Genomic DNA, 16,783 nt, shown 5'->3' on the forward strand with positions numbered 1-16,783 from the left:
TATTATATGATGCTTCGCCTGGTTGTTTCCTCCTGGTGACACGCATGGTTTCACATTTGGAAGATTTATGCCGAACAACTGGCACCGGTCTACATAGACATTTTCAACCAGTCCCTGCAAACCTGTACTGTCCTGCGTCAAAGTCTCCACTATTGTCCCTGTACCCAAAAAAGGCAAGGGTCACTGGTCTTAATGACTACAGGCTTGTCGCACTGACCTCTATAGTCATGAAGACCTTTGAAAGACTTGTGCTGGCCCAGCTGAAAAACATCACAAACCCCCTGCATACTGGGCCATACTGGGCCCATAGATCAGTCTAATGCAGTCAACCTAATCAAACGCAGTCAACCTAGGCCTGCACTTCATCCTCCAGCATCTAGACCGCAAGGGGACCTATGCCAGGATCGTATTTGTGTACTTTAGCTCTGCATTTAACACCATTGTGCCAGAGCTACTACACTCCAAACTGTCCCGGTTGACTGTGCCTGAACCCCTCTGCCAGTGGATCATCAACTTTCTGACAGACAGGAAGCAGCATGTGAGTCTGGGAAAGCACATCTCAGACCTGCAGACCCTCAGTATAGGAGCATCGCAAGGCTGCGTAATGTCCCCTCTCCCACCTCTCTCTACACCAACGACTGCACCTCCACAGACTCCTCTGTCAAGCTTCTCAAGTTTGCGGATGACACAACCCTGATTGGACTGATCCAGGATGGAGAGGAATCTACCTACAGACAGGATGCCAAATGGAGAAACAGTCAGTTTCAATTTATTCTTTGCTTAAGAACATAGCTGAGAGTGAAAACTCATTGCAAGAGTAAATAATAAGTTCCATCCAATTTGAAATATTTATAATCTAGATTTTGAAATAATTTATACTCAGGAATTTAGACCACCAATATAGTGAACTGTAAACATACCAAACAATAGAAAAATATATATTTCTTAAGATACTTTTTTGAAAGTGATAATAAGGAAAGGTGGGAAGCCTCCCAGGAGGCCGTGTAGAAGCTGGGCGGAGAAGCCTGCCTGGGTCGGTGGAGCCTCAGGAGCAGTGTTGGAGCTTCGACGGCGGCGGTGGAACCTGGGTGGTGGCGGTGGGGCCTTGGCGGCGGTGGTGGGCCCTCAGCGGCGGCGGTGGTGGGCCCTCAGTGGCGGCGGTGGTGGGCCCTCAGCGGCGGCGGTGGTGGGCCCTCAGCGGCGGCGGTGGTGGGCCCTCAGCGGCGGCGGTGGTGGGCCCTCAGCGGCGGCGGGGCCTCTCGGTGCGAACCTCATGGGTCGACCTGCGGTCGGCGGACGATGAGGGCGCAGGGGGAAGAGGGGGAAGAACAATGGAGGGACCTGGAGTTTGGGGACCGCTGGGAGGAGGGGGGGACAAAGGAGGAGCCGGCGGGGGTACTTTGTAACTTTGGCAGCACCGTTTATGTTGTGTCTATTTGCATACCTTGGGTATACAAGCAAAGAATTTCACTGTGCATTGTCACATGTGACAATAAAGTATTCCTTTCCATTCCATTCCACGAATAGCACCATGTTTGAAAGAAATAACATGTCAGATGTTAAATTCTTTCTCATTCTTTACTGAACATTAATAGAGTTTGAGTACATTTTAAACTAACCTATGTAATTTCATAGGAGTTTCAATCGTTTAACAAATCATTGGCCCAATGACGAGAAAATCATTCATTTATTTGTTTTGTATTTCTTATAATATAGCTATCACAATGAAAACCTGTATTAATAATCTAAATTTAAAATAGCGAAACATGTCAATATACCTCGCTGTAGCTATAGCAAATGAAAATTTGAAAAATGATAAGTAGTATTTTGTATTTTGTTGCTTTCTCCTTCTGTGAACTTGGATTGTCACACATATCAATCCAGTTGCTGCAGCAATGCAGATTTTGTTGAAGATGTCAGTCAATACCATTGCTGTTCTAGTGGCAGCAAGTATGATTCCAAATTAGCAGAGTACATTTAGTAATGGAGTTTTTCCATTCTTTTTCCAATACAGGCATTAACCAATATGCAATATTGTCAAGAAATGTAATCTATTGTTTGTTTCTGGAAATAACTGCAAAGCAAGACCATGTTCTACTTCTCTTTTAATCTTAATTAATCTGAGAAGGTTGAGGGGATAACAATCATTTATACAGTACTTGAATCACTACGCATAGAGGTTAAAGGACCAAGTGCTGATAAATGAGGTTAGAATAGATAGGTAGTTGATGGGTATTGGAGATGGTGACTTGAAGGCCTGCTTCTGTGCTGTGCGACTTTCTGACCTTGTGGCTGTGTGCTCATTTCAGATGATGTTGGTAACTTTCCTTATCTTATTCATGGGGCAACTGGGGTTCTGGAGTTTTGTTTAAAACTGCAAGTTATGAATCTATCAACTGAGCCTCATGCCAAAATATGATCCAATTTGAAAAGAAAAGGGAGTGGTGAGTTATTTTAAGGTCCAGATAAAATGTTCAAAGACTAAGACCATGAGAAATTTGCGATCTTAAAATCAGTAATTATATACAGAATATGCAATTGGTTACAAAATAGACTAGTCCTATATCAAAGGACCAGTTAAGAGATTGATTATGCTTGTTTCTTTTCTTCCCCTGCAATTCTGAATTGCAATTCTTTGAGGTGCTTGCAAAATTGCTCACAATCATTTTTGAATATGTGCAAGCATAGAGAATGGAAGAAACCTATTTGTGTTTCTTTATGATAGTTAAAGTAAATTACAACAAAAACCCTTCAAAGGAATATGTTATCCATGGAATTGCTCTAATTTTACCTAGTGTATTTTTAAAATCCTCATGATCTATCCATGTGATATGCCAGATGGAAACTAGATAAGAATCAACGGAAATAAACACCACCTAATCTGTGTAATATCTCCCGTTTTATGTTTATAATTAAGTTCTGGTGAAATACCTTTTAAAAATAGGCTGTCGTGTCTGAGTTAAATTCTGTTGCCAGTCATTTAGGAAGTAAATTGAATAAAAGTATAAATAATTACGTATGCAAGGCTCAAACCTATTAATATCACAATAGGTCAAATGACAAATAATTGTAATTGATCATCAGTAGAAAAATAGTAAAATACTTTGAAAATCAAATTACTATGAAGACATCATAATCTAAAAGTAAGGGGGTGTTTTTCCCCCCCACCAAGTTAATGCTGTATCCCCAGAAATTAATCAGCCATCGGTGGAAACATCAGAAAGGCTATGGAGATCATGTAAAATCAGGTTTTTTTACTGCCAACCCTTTCAAAGAAAATTATAACCTAAACAATTTGACAAGAAAACTGCACCTGCATTTAGATATATGTATTATGGCTGGGATAAAAAGAGTTGTAGCCTTAATGTGCCAAAAGTTCACATCATGACTGACTAGTTATTGATTCAAGACCTAACAGTCTATCAGTCTGTGGTATTATAGATTTTTTGATGACACTTTGAAGAGGATGATAAAAGCTGATCTCTCATAAGATTAATTTCTAAAGAAAAATGGTCACTCTATGAATGATGGAATGTATGTTTGTAATGCCACTTAACTGTTTTCTTACCGTAGAAATTGTTGAGTGACCTTTTTGTATACTGAAAGAAAAGTTTAACATTTTTATAGAAACTATAAAATAATTTATAAGCTATGAATTAATGAATTAAGTTTGTGGTTGTAAAATAATATAATACTTTTTCTATAAATTATATATGAGGGACAGTAGTGTGTATTCTGAAAATTGTACAAGTAATCAGATACATACTGGAACTTGTTTTCAGATATTCTCCTTTTTATAAATTCATACCACAAATATGCAATAAATATTAAACTCTAACCTGCTATTTATTGTATTTCTTGAAAAGGTTTAAATAGAAAATAAGTTTGACATAACTAACTGCAGTGATACAACAATGTATCTTTTTTATATAAACTAGGCCATGTGATGGGGAATTCATATTAAAGTATAGGTGTAAATTGTTTATTACTATCCATAATGGCAATGCTCTTTTAAATAACAAAGTACATTAATCCAGTGTTGCAGTGCTGATTTTTTAGGTGCCGGAGATGTCACTGGTGCCAGAGTGGCCACTGTTAAATTCCCCGCAAGTTAGAATTTCCCGCTGTTTATTTATTTTTATTTTTTACAGGTGTGCTGGAGTGGCGCTCCGGCAGCACTGCACCCCTGCATTAATCTAATTAAACCACAGAGAAATTTGTTTCCGCATTACAACATTTCCTCCTACTAAATAATTCTGATTGTAAAGATGGAGAGTTTTTTTGAGAAATATTAATTCCATTATCGAATGATTGAACAAGGAGTTTAAAAGTATAAGTATTTCACTATTGATCAATGCATTTCGAATTTACATGCGTTTTGAGCAAATTGATTTGACCGAGAAGGGGTTAGAATCTGTGATTAATTTTCCACTGCAAACATGCCTAGTTTATGTTTAACAAACGAACAGCAGTTTTTTCTTCTGTGTAAGAATCACGGATGCTATTGCCAACTGAGCAAAGTAATACCCTGAACCTTGTTTACACGTGTCCAGAATGATCGTAATGGTCCTACTTCACAAGATGCAGAGTTCTGCAGTGTTTACACTTGCTAACTTCTAATCTTGGAACCTAATCCTGCAGGCATTCGAAAGAAATGGCAAATGACCAATTCTCTATTAATTTGAGACATGTGCTGTGGATCAAAAATGTTGAATTAATACAATGTTTATCCTAGACACATTCTGTAAATTTAGGAACTGGGATGATAAATATTTTTTAACAATGATATTGATTCCATTATGTCATGAATGATGCTCATGTACTGACAACAAGTGGACTAGACTTTGGGAATTTACAAGAGAGGGAACTGTGTTGTTTATCTGTTCAGAGGAAATCTAAGATTAATTTGTCTAAAATGTCCCTGCATCCTGTTTCATTTTGGATATTTTCTTAAATTGTTTTCAGAGGGTCAAAAATTTGCAAAGAAATAAAATGATGGAATAATATGCAGTCTGATGTTTAACTCACTGCTAAATTGTACTATTCTCCTACTTCCAATATCAGAACAATACAATTCTCATTTTTATGCAACCTTAGCTATCTAGCCAGTTAGATAGTGGTGATTCTCATCCATCATACCCAATAATTCAAATTTTATTCCAAAAGCTAGTATCGTCTTTTATTGGGAAACACATTTAGATATGGTCACCATCTGTAAACACATAACTTACATGAGAAAATGTTATTGAGTAGCGCAAAAAGAAAGTGCATTCAATTGACCGTTTTTTCCCCCTTCAAAAACATTGCTGACACAGTGAATGGGGAGAAAAATGTTGTTGATGTCTACTTAGCCATGTAAGCACTCTTAAAAATCTATGTTGATAGGGAATTAAATTGATTAGCAAATTGATTTAAATAAGAAACAGGAGATAGTCATTGATCGGAACTTTAGAGATTAAAAAGAAGTCATGGGCAGGGTATCAAGGATCTGTCTGCAGACTGTTAACTCATCATATAATAGATTGACAAATATCATTAAGAGTCACGTACAAGATTATAAATGACAAAATAGGAAGTGGGCCAAATAGTGTAACTAACATAGGCGTTGTACGACATAGGAGTTGTAAATCATTGTGGGAGTGGGGGACCAATAAAAAGGGTGAATATTAAATGTAGCACTTTCTGAATGGCTAGTTATTATAAAGGCTGTTACAATTCTGAATGGCTTCGCAGTTGAGCGTGAAAATAGATCCTGGGAATGAAGCCCGTGAAATATTTGGAGATATGAAAGAAGTTGGGCCCATTTATTTTGGAAAAAAAACCTAGTGACAGTTTATAATTAAAATAGTAATCTATATACTAAAACTCTTGTTTGTTTGTTCCTGAACTACAGCCAAAATGCTACACGATAGCGTTACAATTTTAGGCCCACCTTACTCACTGTCATCCCTTTGGTGCTAATGGAAGAAGTTTAATTGAAATCAGTGTTTTATTTTTAAAGTTATTCACATTTTAAAGTTTAAATCCATCTCCTAGGGAGGGAGGGGGAGGGGGGAATGGGGAGGGGGGAATGGGGAGGGGGGAATGGGGAGGGGAAGGGAGGAGGGAGGGGGAGGGGAGGGGGTGGAGGGTGGGGAAGGGGGAGGAGAGAGGGAGGGTAGGGGGGAAGGGGGAGGGGAAGGGGAGGGGAAGAGGGAGGGGGAAGAGGGAGGAGGGAGGGGGGGGGGGAGGGGAGGAGGGGGGAGGGGAGGGGGAGGAGAGAGGGAGGGTAGGGGGAGAGGGGAGGGGGGGGGGAGAGGGGAGGGGGAGGGGGTGGAGAAGGTGCTGCACCATTGCAGGAGAGGTTTGGGCCCAACGGATCCACTTGGTCTAGTTAGCAAATTAAAATTGAACCATGCAACTGATTTGTAATTATGGAGGTTGAATAAATGTCACTATACCTACCAACTGAAATGAATGCTTTAAATGTGAATTGGCAGGAATCATTAGCATTGCCATGAAAATGAACTGAATTTAATCCCCAAATATTGTGAAACCAGGACTGACTGATAATTTATAATTCTGAATTTTCTCTGCCACTGGACACTACATGGAATCTACTGGTAGGACTTAGACTTGCTGAGATTCTCTGGCTTGTGAATTACAGCTTGCCTCCTGACACAGTTTAAACATTGGAAAGGATCTGAAAACCCATTGGTCTTAACAAATTTTGCAGATAAAGATTGAGGAGGCAATATAAAATTACAGTGACCTCTTTTAATCTATTTGACCTATTTTTATTCTTTAACGTATTTTACCAAAGTTTGTCTTTTTCTGAACTTTTATCTTTTATTATTTATTTGAATAATAATAGTAATTTAAAATATATTGCAGCTTTAGCAGAAAACAAATGTGCTCTATCAGGATTGATTTCTGTCATGGGTATTTTGCATGCAGGGGCCTTTGACTCTGCCCTGTGCCATTCATGACACAGTCATTATCTGGATGTGACTGCTGGACTCCAGGGTGCAGAGGTTCATCAAAGTATGTTCTTCACATCTCTCCAGGTAAGTACAAGTGGACTGAGTCTGTGAGCAGCAATGCTACCCATGATGTCATTGGGAGGGCTGGCTCCTAGGTGATTGTCAGGGATTTGGAGGACTGCAGGATCTCTCTGAGTGCAATTGACCAGCTCTGCCCTTGAAAGGCCTCTTCAGCTGGTGAGGTCATGCTCCCAGGCTCATCGGCTGTCAGGGTGGTTACTGATCACTTCTAAGTTACACTTTCTCAGTCTATCTACTAAAAGTGGCTCGAGATTTCTTGGCAAAGATGTTCCCATTCTAAAATTAAGCAGAAAAACTGCTGCAGTTCCAATTTCTGATTAATAACCCAGGACAGTTGCCAGAAAGTGTCTACACATTGATGATAAGTGTGGCTCAGATCAGGGTTGACTGTGATGTCCTCCAACAATCACAAACATCTTGGCTCACGTGGTCAGTTCATTGATGCACGAGTTACTGCCTTAGAGTAAGCAAAGACAAAGGAAGGAGTATTGTACCGCAGATTGAGGGTGGTAATATATGATTCATTGTATGATTTAAAGAATGTATTCCTGTAGTTTAAAAGCAGAATTACAGCCAGTTTAAAAAAAACAAAGAGGGAAATCATAACCATGAAGAGAGCAATTTACACACTGCACTCTGCAGAAATATTTGAATCTCAGATTTAACTTGGATTCGTAAATTTCCATTTATCCCTGTTATATAGTTCCTGCTTAATAAATGCATGTAATCCTGGAACCCAATGATATGCCTCCAGTTATTCATGTTTACAAAGCAAAATTTACTATTTGGCAAAATACAGATTTTTAATTGCATTGGCAATTCAACAAAAATTGCATACTTTTAACAAATTTGGTTATTATACTTGAATGGTAGAGATTTCTCTCATTGGTAGCCAGTGAGACTATCACTGGTGAATCATTATTCCAAGAGTCCATGCATTGAAATTGATAACTGGGAGAATGGATAATTTATTTATTAATAGGTATGGGATGTCAAGCCGTGATGGAGCTATTTCACCAAGCAACAGGGAAAGATAACTTTCATGTAACTTTCAATGCAATTTCATCAGAGACTGAGAAGCAGGGTAGTGCAGCGGTAGAGTTGTCTTACAGAGCTTGTAGCGCCCCTTGTTCGATCCCGACTGCGGGTGCTGTCTGTGCGGCTCCCCGTGATCGCATAGGTTTTCTCTGAGATCTTCAGTTTCCTCCCTATGTACAGGTACGTAGGTAAATGGGCTTTGTAAATTTAAAAATTGTCCCTAGTGTGTCGGATAGTGCTAATATGCGGGAATCACTGGTCGGCACAGACCCGGTGGGTCTCTAAATTAAACTAAACTAAACTAAACTAAACTTACTTGCCCCCAACTCCCTGCCCTCCAAGTGCATCTTGTTAGACTGGCTTAGCCTGAGTGGACATTGGTGGTGAGAGAGAGAGAGAGAAAGCCGCAAGACTGCCCTGCCAGTGGTGAACTATGTAATGCAATTATAGGACTACGTGTGGTGAATCAACACTTAGGCACTTCAGTTAAGGTCCGTGCCTGCCCTGAGGTGTCAAAGCTCTGAGGAGAAATGCTGGTAAATGCTGGCTATTGCATGTTTAACTGCTGGCTTGCTTTCTGAAGATCTGGTTCAATAAATATTATTGGTGAACAAAAAGTAACTGCACTCAAATGAACTTATTAAATGGGATGAGCAAGGGTTATTTTCTTTTGGTTTGTTTTTTCCTTATTTTATTTTTTTCTATTTTTGGTATTGTTGGTTTATTGGTTTACCATTGTTGTGTGTACCAAGATACAGTGAAAACATGTTGATTGCGTTCTATCCAATTAAATTGGATCACACTATCCGTGAGTACAATTTGATTAAGCTTATAAATATGTTTTACTTCATGCTATCCCTAAAAGGTATTTTTATCAACACTGTTCCCCAAGGCAGATGGCAAAAAGCTTGTCGAATAGTTTTAACTCATCAAGTATCTGCACACCACTTCCTTCATTTGAATAACTGTCAAGCTACATTTGAGCGTTATTGGCATTTCGATAAAAAGCTCAACCAATCATACAGTTAGTGTTCATTTGTACTTGCCTTGGCTTCTCTCTCAAATACTAGATGATTGACAAGCCTTTACATATTGTTGTCGGGCTATAGATACAATTCAAACAAGATGGGCTTTTAAGCAGTTTCACATAGAAATTCTATCTTAGAGGACTGGGGAAGTCTGTCATAGAACCTGCAGGGTTGGTGTCAGAGTGCAGTTTATGGATGATTGGATGGGGAAATTGGGATTGAAGCAACCATCAAGATTGGAGTAGGCATGCTGGCTAGTAGGGTGGGGTAGCAGGGTAGTTAAATGAGGCAGTGCCAATGGTCAAGGCTGGATTGGGAGCACAGGCATCAGAGTGAGGGTGTTTGCAAATTGAAACATTGGCAGTGGGAAGCGGAGTACTGAGTTATGAAAATCAAGATGTTAGAGGACAACTAAACTTCTTCAGTGTTCCCTGACACTTAAAGGAAAATTTATGAACGACTATTTTAATTTATGAAATGGAGATCAATCAGAAGCATTTAACTAACCTTCAGTTTGTACTACACGGAGGACAAAGCTCCCAGGATTGAATTATTAGTTTACCCTCTTTGTCAGATTATAAAATCAATAAGGTTGCGCATTGTGTATCTGTTAATTTTTTTTTAATGGGAAATTTGTTAATATTTTAATATCAGGCATGTTATTATTATATGTACAAAGCATCACATTTTATTAAGTCTTGAATTTGTATTGGAAGTCCTGTCTGTGCCTGTTAAAAATCTACATTTATGACAAAGAAATGAAAATATGAAGTATTAAAGTCATTTAGTGCCAGCATGTCAGATGCAGTGCTGTTTTACCATTGGTGCATTCTACGTTGTAATAAATTACACTAATTCCGCATTGAAGGAGCCAGATGAAGAATAAACCTTAAACTGATATTTTGACTCTATACATTATAAATTGGTATTTGGAGTTTGCTTAATCATACGTTTTAATCAATAGCTTCAATCTGTAAAATGTATATCTCAGCTTGAAATTTTCCACCTTTTTGACAGGTGGGAATCTTGTTTAAATTCCCATTGCAAGTTCCAGAGATCAGGGTTAATTGTGCCACCTGGATCACACTAACTCATTATGACAGAGCATGAAAGATGGAGGTTTAAGATCATAAGGGAAACAATCTCTGTAATTGGACCATCAGGCCTGTTTTGCAAGAAAATAGCGATGGCAGCAAAGCCCACAATGAATTAAGCCAAGCATAATTTAGTTGCAAATATATTGCTTAACATCACAATTAGTTGACAAGATGCAATATTCAATTCTGCAGAAAATAGGGATCCTCTTTGAAATATCCACAATAATTTAATTTTATAAAATTATGAAACAGTAATTTAACATAGCTTCAAGTTCCCGGATAGACAATAGACAATAGGTGCAGGAGTAGGCCATTCGGCCCTTCGAGCCAGCACCGTCATTCAATGTGATCATGGCTGATCATTCTCAATCAGTATCACTGATGGGTATATGTATCACCTTGTTACAGGGATAAAATACCAGTATTCTTTAACAGCGGGTGTTTAAATAATCAGCAAAACAGCAAAAGCAATTGAATTCCCGAAGTAAACATTAGGTCATTGCTTGGTCATTCTTTCTTTTAAAAAAAAGTGAAATGCTGCAGATTAGAGAGAGAGTTTAAAGCAATGTTTCCTGAATTATAAATATATTCAGTAAGGAAAATCAAAGATTATTTCAAGTACATAGGTTTACCGTTTTGAAGATGCATTACCAAATTATAAATTAAGATTTAAACCTGGTTCAAAGACCACGTGAATAGTGCAGATATTAATGGGATGTATACTGATGGTACTGAGAGACAAAATTAATAAGTTAGTATTGACCAAGCAATACTCATCCTGAGATTTCAGCAATATTTTGTTTGACAAAGAAAGGGGTGAACTTTTAAGGATTTGTAAATATTAATATTAAGAAGAGCATGTGCACTAGTGCATGCCCCAAGTTACTGAGATTCATTATTCAAGTTTTTTTTGTGATTCTTAACAAAATAAACAGCATCCAGTGGATTTTAGAACATTTGTAATAATTTATTATTGATGTTTCCTATGTTGGATATAAGCTTTGTAGGTGCACTTAACTCAAAACTTCATATTTCCCAGTGGATTTCAGAAAGAGCTATTTTTAAAAAATCCCGTTTCAGTGAAATGCCTTTCAGGGAATCAGTGCAAGCCACACTGCAATGTTCTATTAACGATTGTAAGTCTCCAAGCAATTTCTGGTTGGTTTCTGAAGCTTTTCATTTTCTAAACTGCATGATGGGCATCTATCCTTTTGAGGAAGATTGTTTCTTTCAAAATGGATAAGTCATGCTCCATGATTACAAACAACAAAACGAAGGTCTCATAAAGGGAAAACAACATTCTGGCTACTGTTTGCTTTCATTTATAGATTTTTAAATATCATTATATAATCTCTTCACCATTCATGCAATTGCAGTGGGCTAATTAAACCTACTTTGTTATTAAAGGAAACTACTTGGTTATTGAGAGGGTTGTTTTCATATATTTTAACCTCTAGTTCAGAGAGTGATTCTTTTTCTTCTTCTTAAAGCAGTATTCCAGCTGTTTTGTGTCTCAATTAATGAGAACAAACTTTTTTTCTAAAACCATATACCTTACAATTCAGGACTGTAGCTTCTTTAACATTGTCAGGACCACTGTAGAATATGAAGACCTTAGTTCCCCCCACCCACCCCACAATTCTAAAGGGTTTGAAATTCTGCAAAATAAACATAGAATGACAATATTTCATTATGGCTATTGTATATATTTTCAAAATTTTAGCATCCATACTTGATTTGTAAATGTATATCAGCATAAATACCTTTATAAACATTTATAATAGAAATATATTGTAACTGCATCCTCTTGTTCGTGGTTTTTGGGTGCCTCCATTTTACACTTCCAGCTTCACTTTGTTCAACATTGGAACATCTAGTTAGATATCTTCTGTAAATTGCCCCATGTTCTCCAATTTAACAAAACATATATATATATATATCTATATTTAAAAAAAATATATATATATATATAAACACATATATACTCTACATATATATATATCTATCTATATATAATGAATTGTCCATTTACTATCTATCCCTCTTCACTTGAAGATCTTGCTAAACTGATTCATTATTGAAAAAATATGCATGCTTCCTACTTCCAACTTTTGAAGAATTCTGCCTATTAAAGTTGTGCAAGGTTAGACCTGGTAGAAATATTGTGATCCCATTAAACAGAAGAGAAATTGTGTGCAGAAAGAAAGGAAAGTAGACTTTTTTGTTTAATTATTTTTTTTAAGTATCTGTATTTTAGTTATTTATTATTTTGTGAAGTTTATTTTTAATTTTTATAACATTTTTAAATTCTTTTTTTGTCTGCTGATTTTAATAGCTGCATTAAGATTAGCTGAATTAAATAGCTGCAAACTTGAACAAAATAAAAATTGAATTGGCTTTTTTATCTTTCAGTTACCTGGTAATATCTTTTAGCTGCTGCTATCTACCGCCTTTTAAAGCCTAGACTTGCATTTGATTGCCAAATGAATTATACTTAGTTCTTCTGAATCTGCGTTCGCACTCTTTCTGGTATTTGGTTAGCTTACCGATTAAACATCTTTATATAGCACTTAGTAGTTTCTGCTCAATAGTCCTTTGCTATTAATGGGGGGAAAAAGCTAGAGGGAAAACATCAAAATTTGATTTGCTGAAGTAAGTATTCAATTAAATAAAGGCTGGGACATGAGAAATAGCCCTTGTGTAATATATTAGGTTCATGATAGAGTATCTTTCATCCTCTTAATTTGAAGGAAAATTGTTAATAAACATAGTTAAAATTTGAAGTGATATTAAAGCTCAATGGACTTGATTCCTCTGTTCCTGCAATCTCTTTAAAGTTGTTCCATTTTACTATATTGCCCCTACATTTATCCTTCCATTATATATCATAGATTTATGGAGTGATAGAGTCATGCAGCGGCCCACCCAGCTCTGCAGCAACCATTGTACCCATCTTTCCTCATCCCGTTTACCCACATTAGGCCCATATCCATAACCACTTTACCGTTCTTCACTGTTGGTGTTAGACTGGATTTGTGCTATTCCCTGTGATGTAACATTTATAATCCTTTAATAGAAGAAGGACACAAAATGCTGGAGTAACTCAGCGGGACAGACAGCATCTCTGGAGAAAAGGAATGGGTGATGTTTTGGGTCGAGACCCTTCTTCAGACCCTCCATAAATCTTCAGTTTAAATCAGCATCTGCAGTTCCTTCACATTTGTAATCCTTTATTCTTATGATACCACTCCTATATCTAGGAATTATTTGAATAGTGTAGCTAGTTGCTCTGCTGCCTCACACAAACTTCCATCAGCAATCTGTGGCCTGGATAACTTTTATACTTGGAGACTTTCAGAAATATGTCTCTGGACTGAAATGTTTTAAGACATTAGTCTCGCTGATAGCTTTTGACATTCAGTCATATCCTAAATCATGGTGTTATCTACATAGTCTGATAAACATTCTTCAGGCAACACTACACAAATAGAAACTGATCATTTATCCTATTGCTCGACACAAAATGCTGGAATAACTCAGCGGGACAGGCAGCATCTCTAGATAGAAGGAATGGGTGATACTTCAGACTGAAGGCTGAAGAAGGGTCTCGACCCAAAATGTCACCCATTCCTTCTATCCAGAGATGTTGCCTGTCCTGCTGAGTTATTCCAGCATTTTGTGTCTATCTTCAGTTTAAACCAGCATCTGCAGTTCCTTCCAACACCATGCAGTGCATTTCAGACCCCTTCATTTTTTCGATAGTTTGTTACATTACAGCCTTATTTTAAAATGGATTAAATGTATTTTTTTAATCATCAATCTACACATATTACCCCGTAATAAAAAAGCAAAAACAGGTGTTTAGAAATTTTGGCAAAGTAATTAAAAAGAAATAACTGAAATATCACATTTACATAAGTATTCAGATCCTTTACTCAGAACTTTGTTGTGGCACCTTTGGCAGCGATTACAGCCTCAAGTCTTCTTGGGTATGGCGCTACAAGCTTGGCACACCTATATTTGGGTAATTTCTCCCATTCTCCTCTGTAGATCCTTTCAAGCTCTGTCAGGTTGAATGAATGAATGAATAAGATTGTGTTTCTTCAGTTGCCGCAGGAAGTACATCCTCTGTTGGGCCTTTTTGACTGTGGAGTCGATGGTGGCCCCCCATTTAAGGTCCCTGGAGATGATGGTTCCAAGGAACTTAAATGACTCCACAGATGTGACTAAGGTGTTGTTGATGGTGAGTGGGGGGAAATCTCTTCGAAAGCCTACAATTAGTTCCACTGTCTTGAGAGCATTGAGCTCCAGGTTGTTGCGATGGCACCAGGACGCCAGCTGTGTCACTTCCCCTCTGTAGGCAGATTCCTCCCCATCCTGGATCAGTCCAATCAGGGTAGTGTCATCCGCAAACTTGAGGAGCTTGACAGAGGAGCCTGTGGAGGTGCAGTCGTTGGTGTAGAGAGAGTAAAGGAGAGGAGAGAGTGCACAGCCTTGCGGAGCTCCTATGCTGAGGGTCTGCGGGCCCGAGATGTACTTTCCCAGCCTCACATGCTGCTTCCTGTCCGTCAGGAAGTTGGTGATCCACTGACAGAGGGGTTCAGGCACAGTCAGCTGGGAGAGTTTGTAGTGTAGTAGCTCTGGCACAATGGTGTTAAAAGCAGAGCTAAAGTCCACAAACAGAATCCTGGCATAGGTCCCCTTGCGGTCTAGGTGCTGGAGGATGAAGTGCAGGCCTAGATTGACTGTGTCATCCACCGATCTATTGGCCCTGTATGCAAACTGCAGGGGGTCCAGCAGGGGGTTTGTGATGTTTTTCAGCTGGGCCAGAACAAGTCTTTCAAAGGTCTTCATGACTACAGAGGTTGGATGAGGAACGTCGATGCATAGCTATTTTCAGGTCCCTCCAGAGATGTTCGATCGGGTTCAAGTCCGGGCTCTGGCTGGGCCCTCAAGGACATTTACAGACTTGTCACAAAGCCACTCTTACGTTGGCTTGGCTGTGTGCTTAGGGTTGTTGTTCTGTTGGAAAGTGAACCTCAGCCCCAGTCTGTCCAGAAAGCTCTGGAGCAGCTTTTCATCAAGGACCCCTCTGTACTTTGCTCCGTTCATCTTTCCCTCAATGCTGACTAGTCTCCCAGTTCCTGCCACTGAAAAAAATCCCCACAGCATGATGCTGCCATCACCATGCTTCACCGTAGGTATGGTATTGGCTAGGTGATGAGCAGTGCCTTTTGGCATTCAGACAAAGAGTTCAATCTTGGTTTCATCAGACCAGAGAATCTTGTTTCTCATGGTCAGAGAGTCCCTTGGGTGCCTTTTGGCAAACTCCAAGCGGGCTGTCATGTGCCTTTTACTGAGGGGTAGCTTCCGTCTGGCCACTCTACCATAAAGGCCTGATTGGTGGAGTGCTGCAGATATAGTTGTCCTTCTGGAAGGTTCTCCCATATTCACAGAGGAACTCTGGAGTTCTGTCAGAGTGACCATCGGGTTTTTGGTCACCTCCCTGACCAAGGCCCTTCTCCCCTGATTGCTCAGTTTGGCCGGGCAGCCAGCTCTATGAAGAGTCTTGGTGGTTCCAAAGTTCTTCCATTTAAGAATGACAGAGGCCACAGTGCTCTTCGGGACCTGCAATGCTGCAGAAATTGTTTTATACCTTTCCCCAAATCTGTGTCTCGATACAATCCTGTCTTGGAGGTCTACAGACAATTCCTTCATCTTCGTCTTTGTGGCTTGGTTTTTGCTCTGACATGCACTGTCAACTATGGGACCTTATATAGACAGGTGTGTGCCTTTCCAAATCATGTCCAATCAATTTAATTTACCACTGGTGGACTCCAATCAATGGATAATCAATGGAAACAGGATGAACATAAGCTCAATTTTGAGTGTCATAGCAAAGGGTCTGAATACTTATGTAAATGTGATATTTCAGTTATTTATTTTTAATTACTTTGCAAAAATTTCTAAACACCTGTTTACACTTCTTCATTCTGGGATATTGTGTGTAGATTGATGATTAAAAAAAAAAGAATTTAATCCATTTTAAAATAAGGCTGTAATGTACCGAAATGTGGAAAAAGTGAAGGGGTCTGAATATTTTCTGAATGCACTGTATATCCTACTGCTCTATGTGTGGTAAATGATCACACTTGTTGATAGAAACAGTCCTGCTTTTTTCTAGTATTTGAAATGCAACCTTTTGCGGTATACCTTGCAGAATATTTAAGCTTTTAGGGGAGTAGGGGATAAAAATAAATAAAATATGCATGCGTGTTATGAAAGTTTAATTGTGGACTTCCTTTCACAAATTACGAGAAAAATGCTGGAATACAATTTAATAAAATGTGACTAGTTCACTTATCATGAAATAATTGTCTTAATCTTATTTTCAATGAATTATAGTCATTTAATAAACAGTGAATCATTTGACATACTTGGCAGGTTTTGACTGTCCCTGCAAACTGCTCAGAGCCCACGTGACATTAAACGTGGTTCAGTGAAAGCTCTGATTCTGGCTGTGGCTGTTCTTATGATGTTGCTTCCCTGGTTGGTTGAGGTACTCACCTGGCTGATG

The 16,783-nt window shown here is 38.6% G+C and overlaps 1 protein-coding gene across 1 annotated transcript in view; it reads left to right on the plus strand.

The window, feature by feature from the left end:
- Positions 1-587: 587 nt before the first annotated feature.
- ppargc1a (peroxisome proliferator-activated receptor gamma, coactivator 1 alpha) overlaps positions 588-16,783 on the plus strand; it is a 474,789-nt gene continuing 458,593 nt past the window's right edge. Inside the window, exon 1 of the mRNA XM_078400596.1 lies at positions 588-757. Coding sequence (XP_078256722.1) covers positions 713-757 — 45 coding nt within the window. The 5' untranslated portion in view covers positions 588-712. The remainder of the gene's footprint in view (positions 758-16,783) is intronic.

This window comes from Rhinoraja longicauda, chromosome 1, assembly GCF_053455715.1.
Source record: "Rhinoraja longicauda isolate Sanriku21f chromosome 1, sRhiLon1.1, whole genome shotgun sequence".
Lineage (NCBI taxonomy): Eukaryota > Metazoa > Chordata > Chondrichthyes > Rajiformes > Arhynchobatidae > Rhinoraja > Rhinoraja longicauda.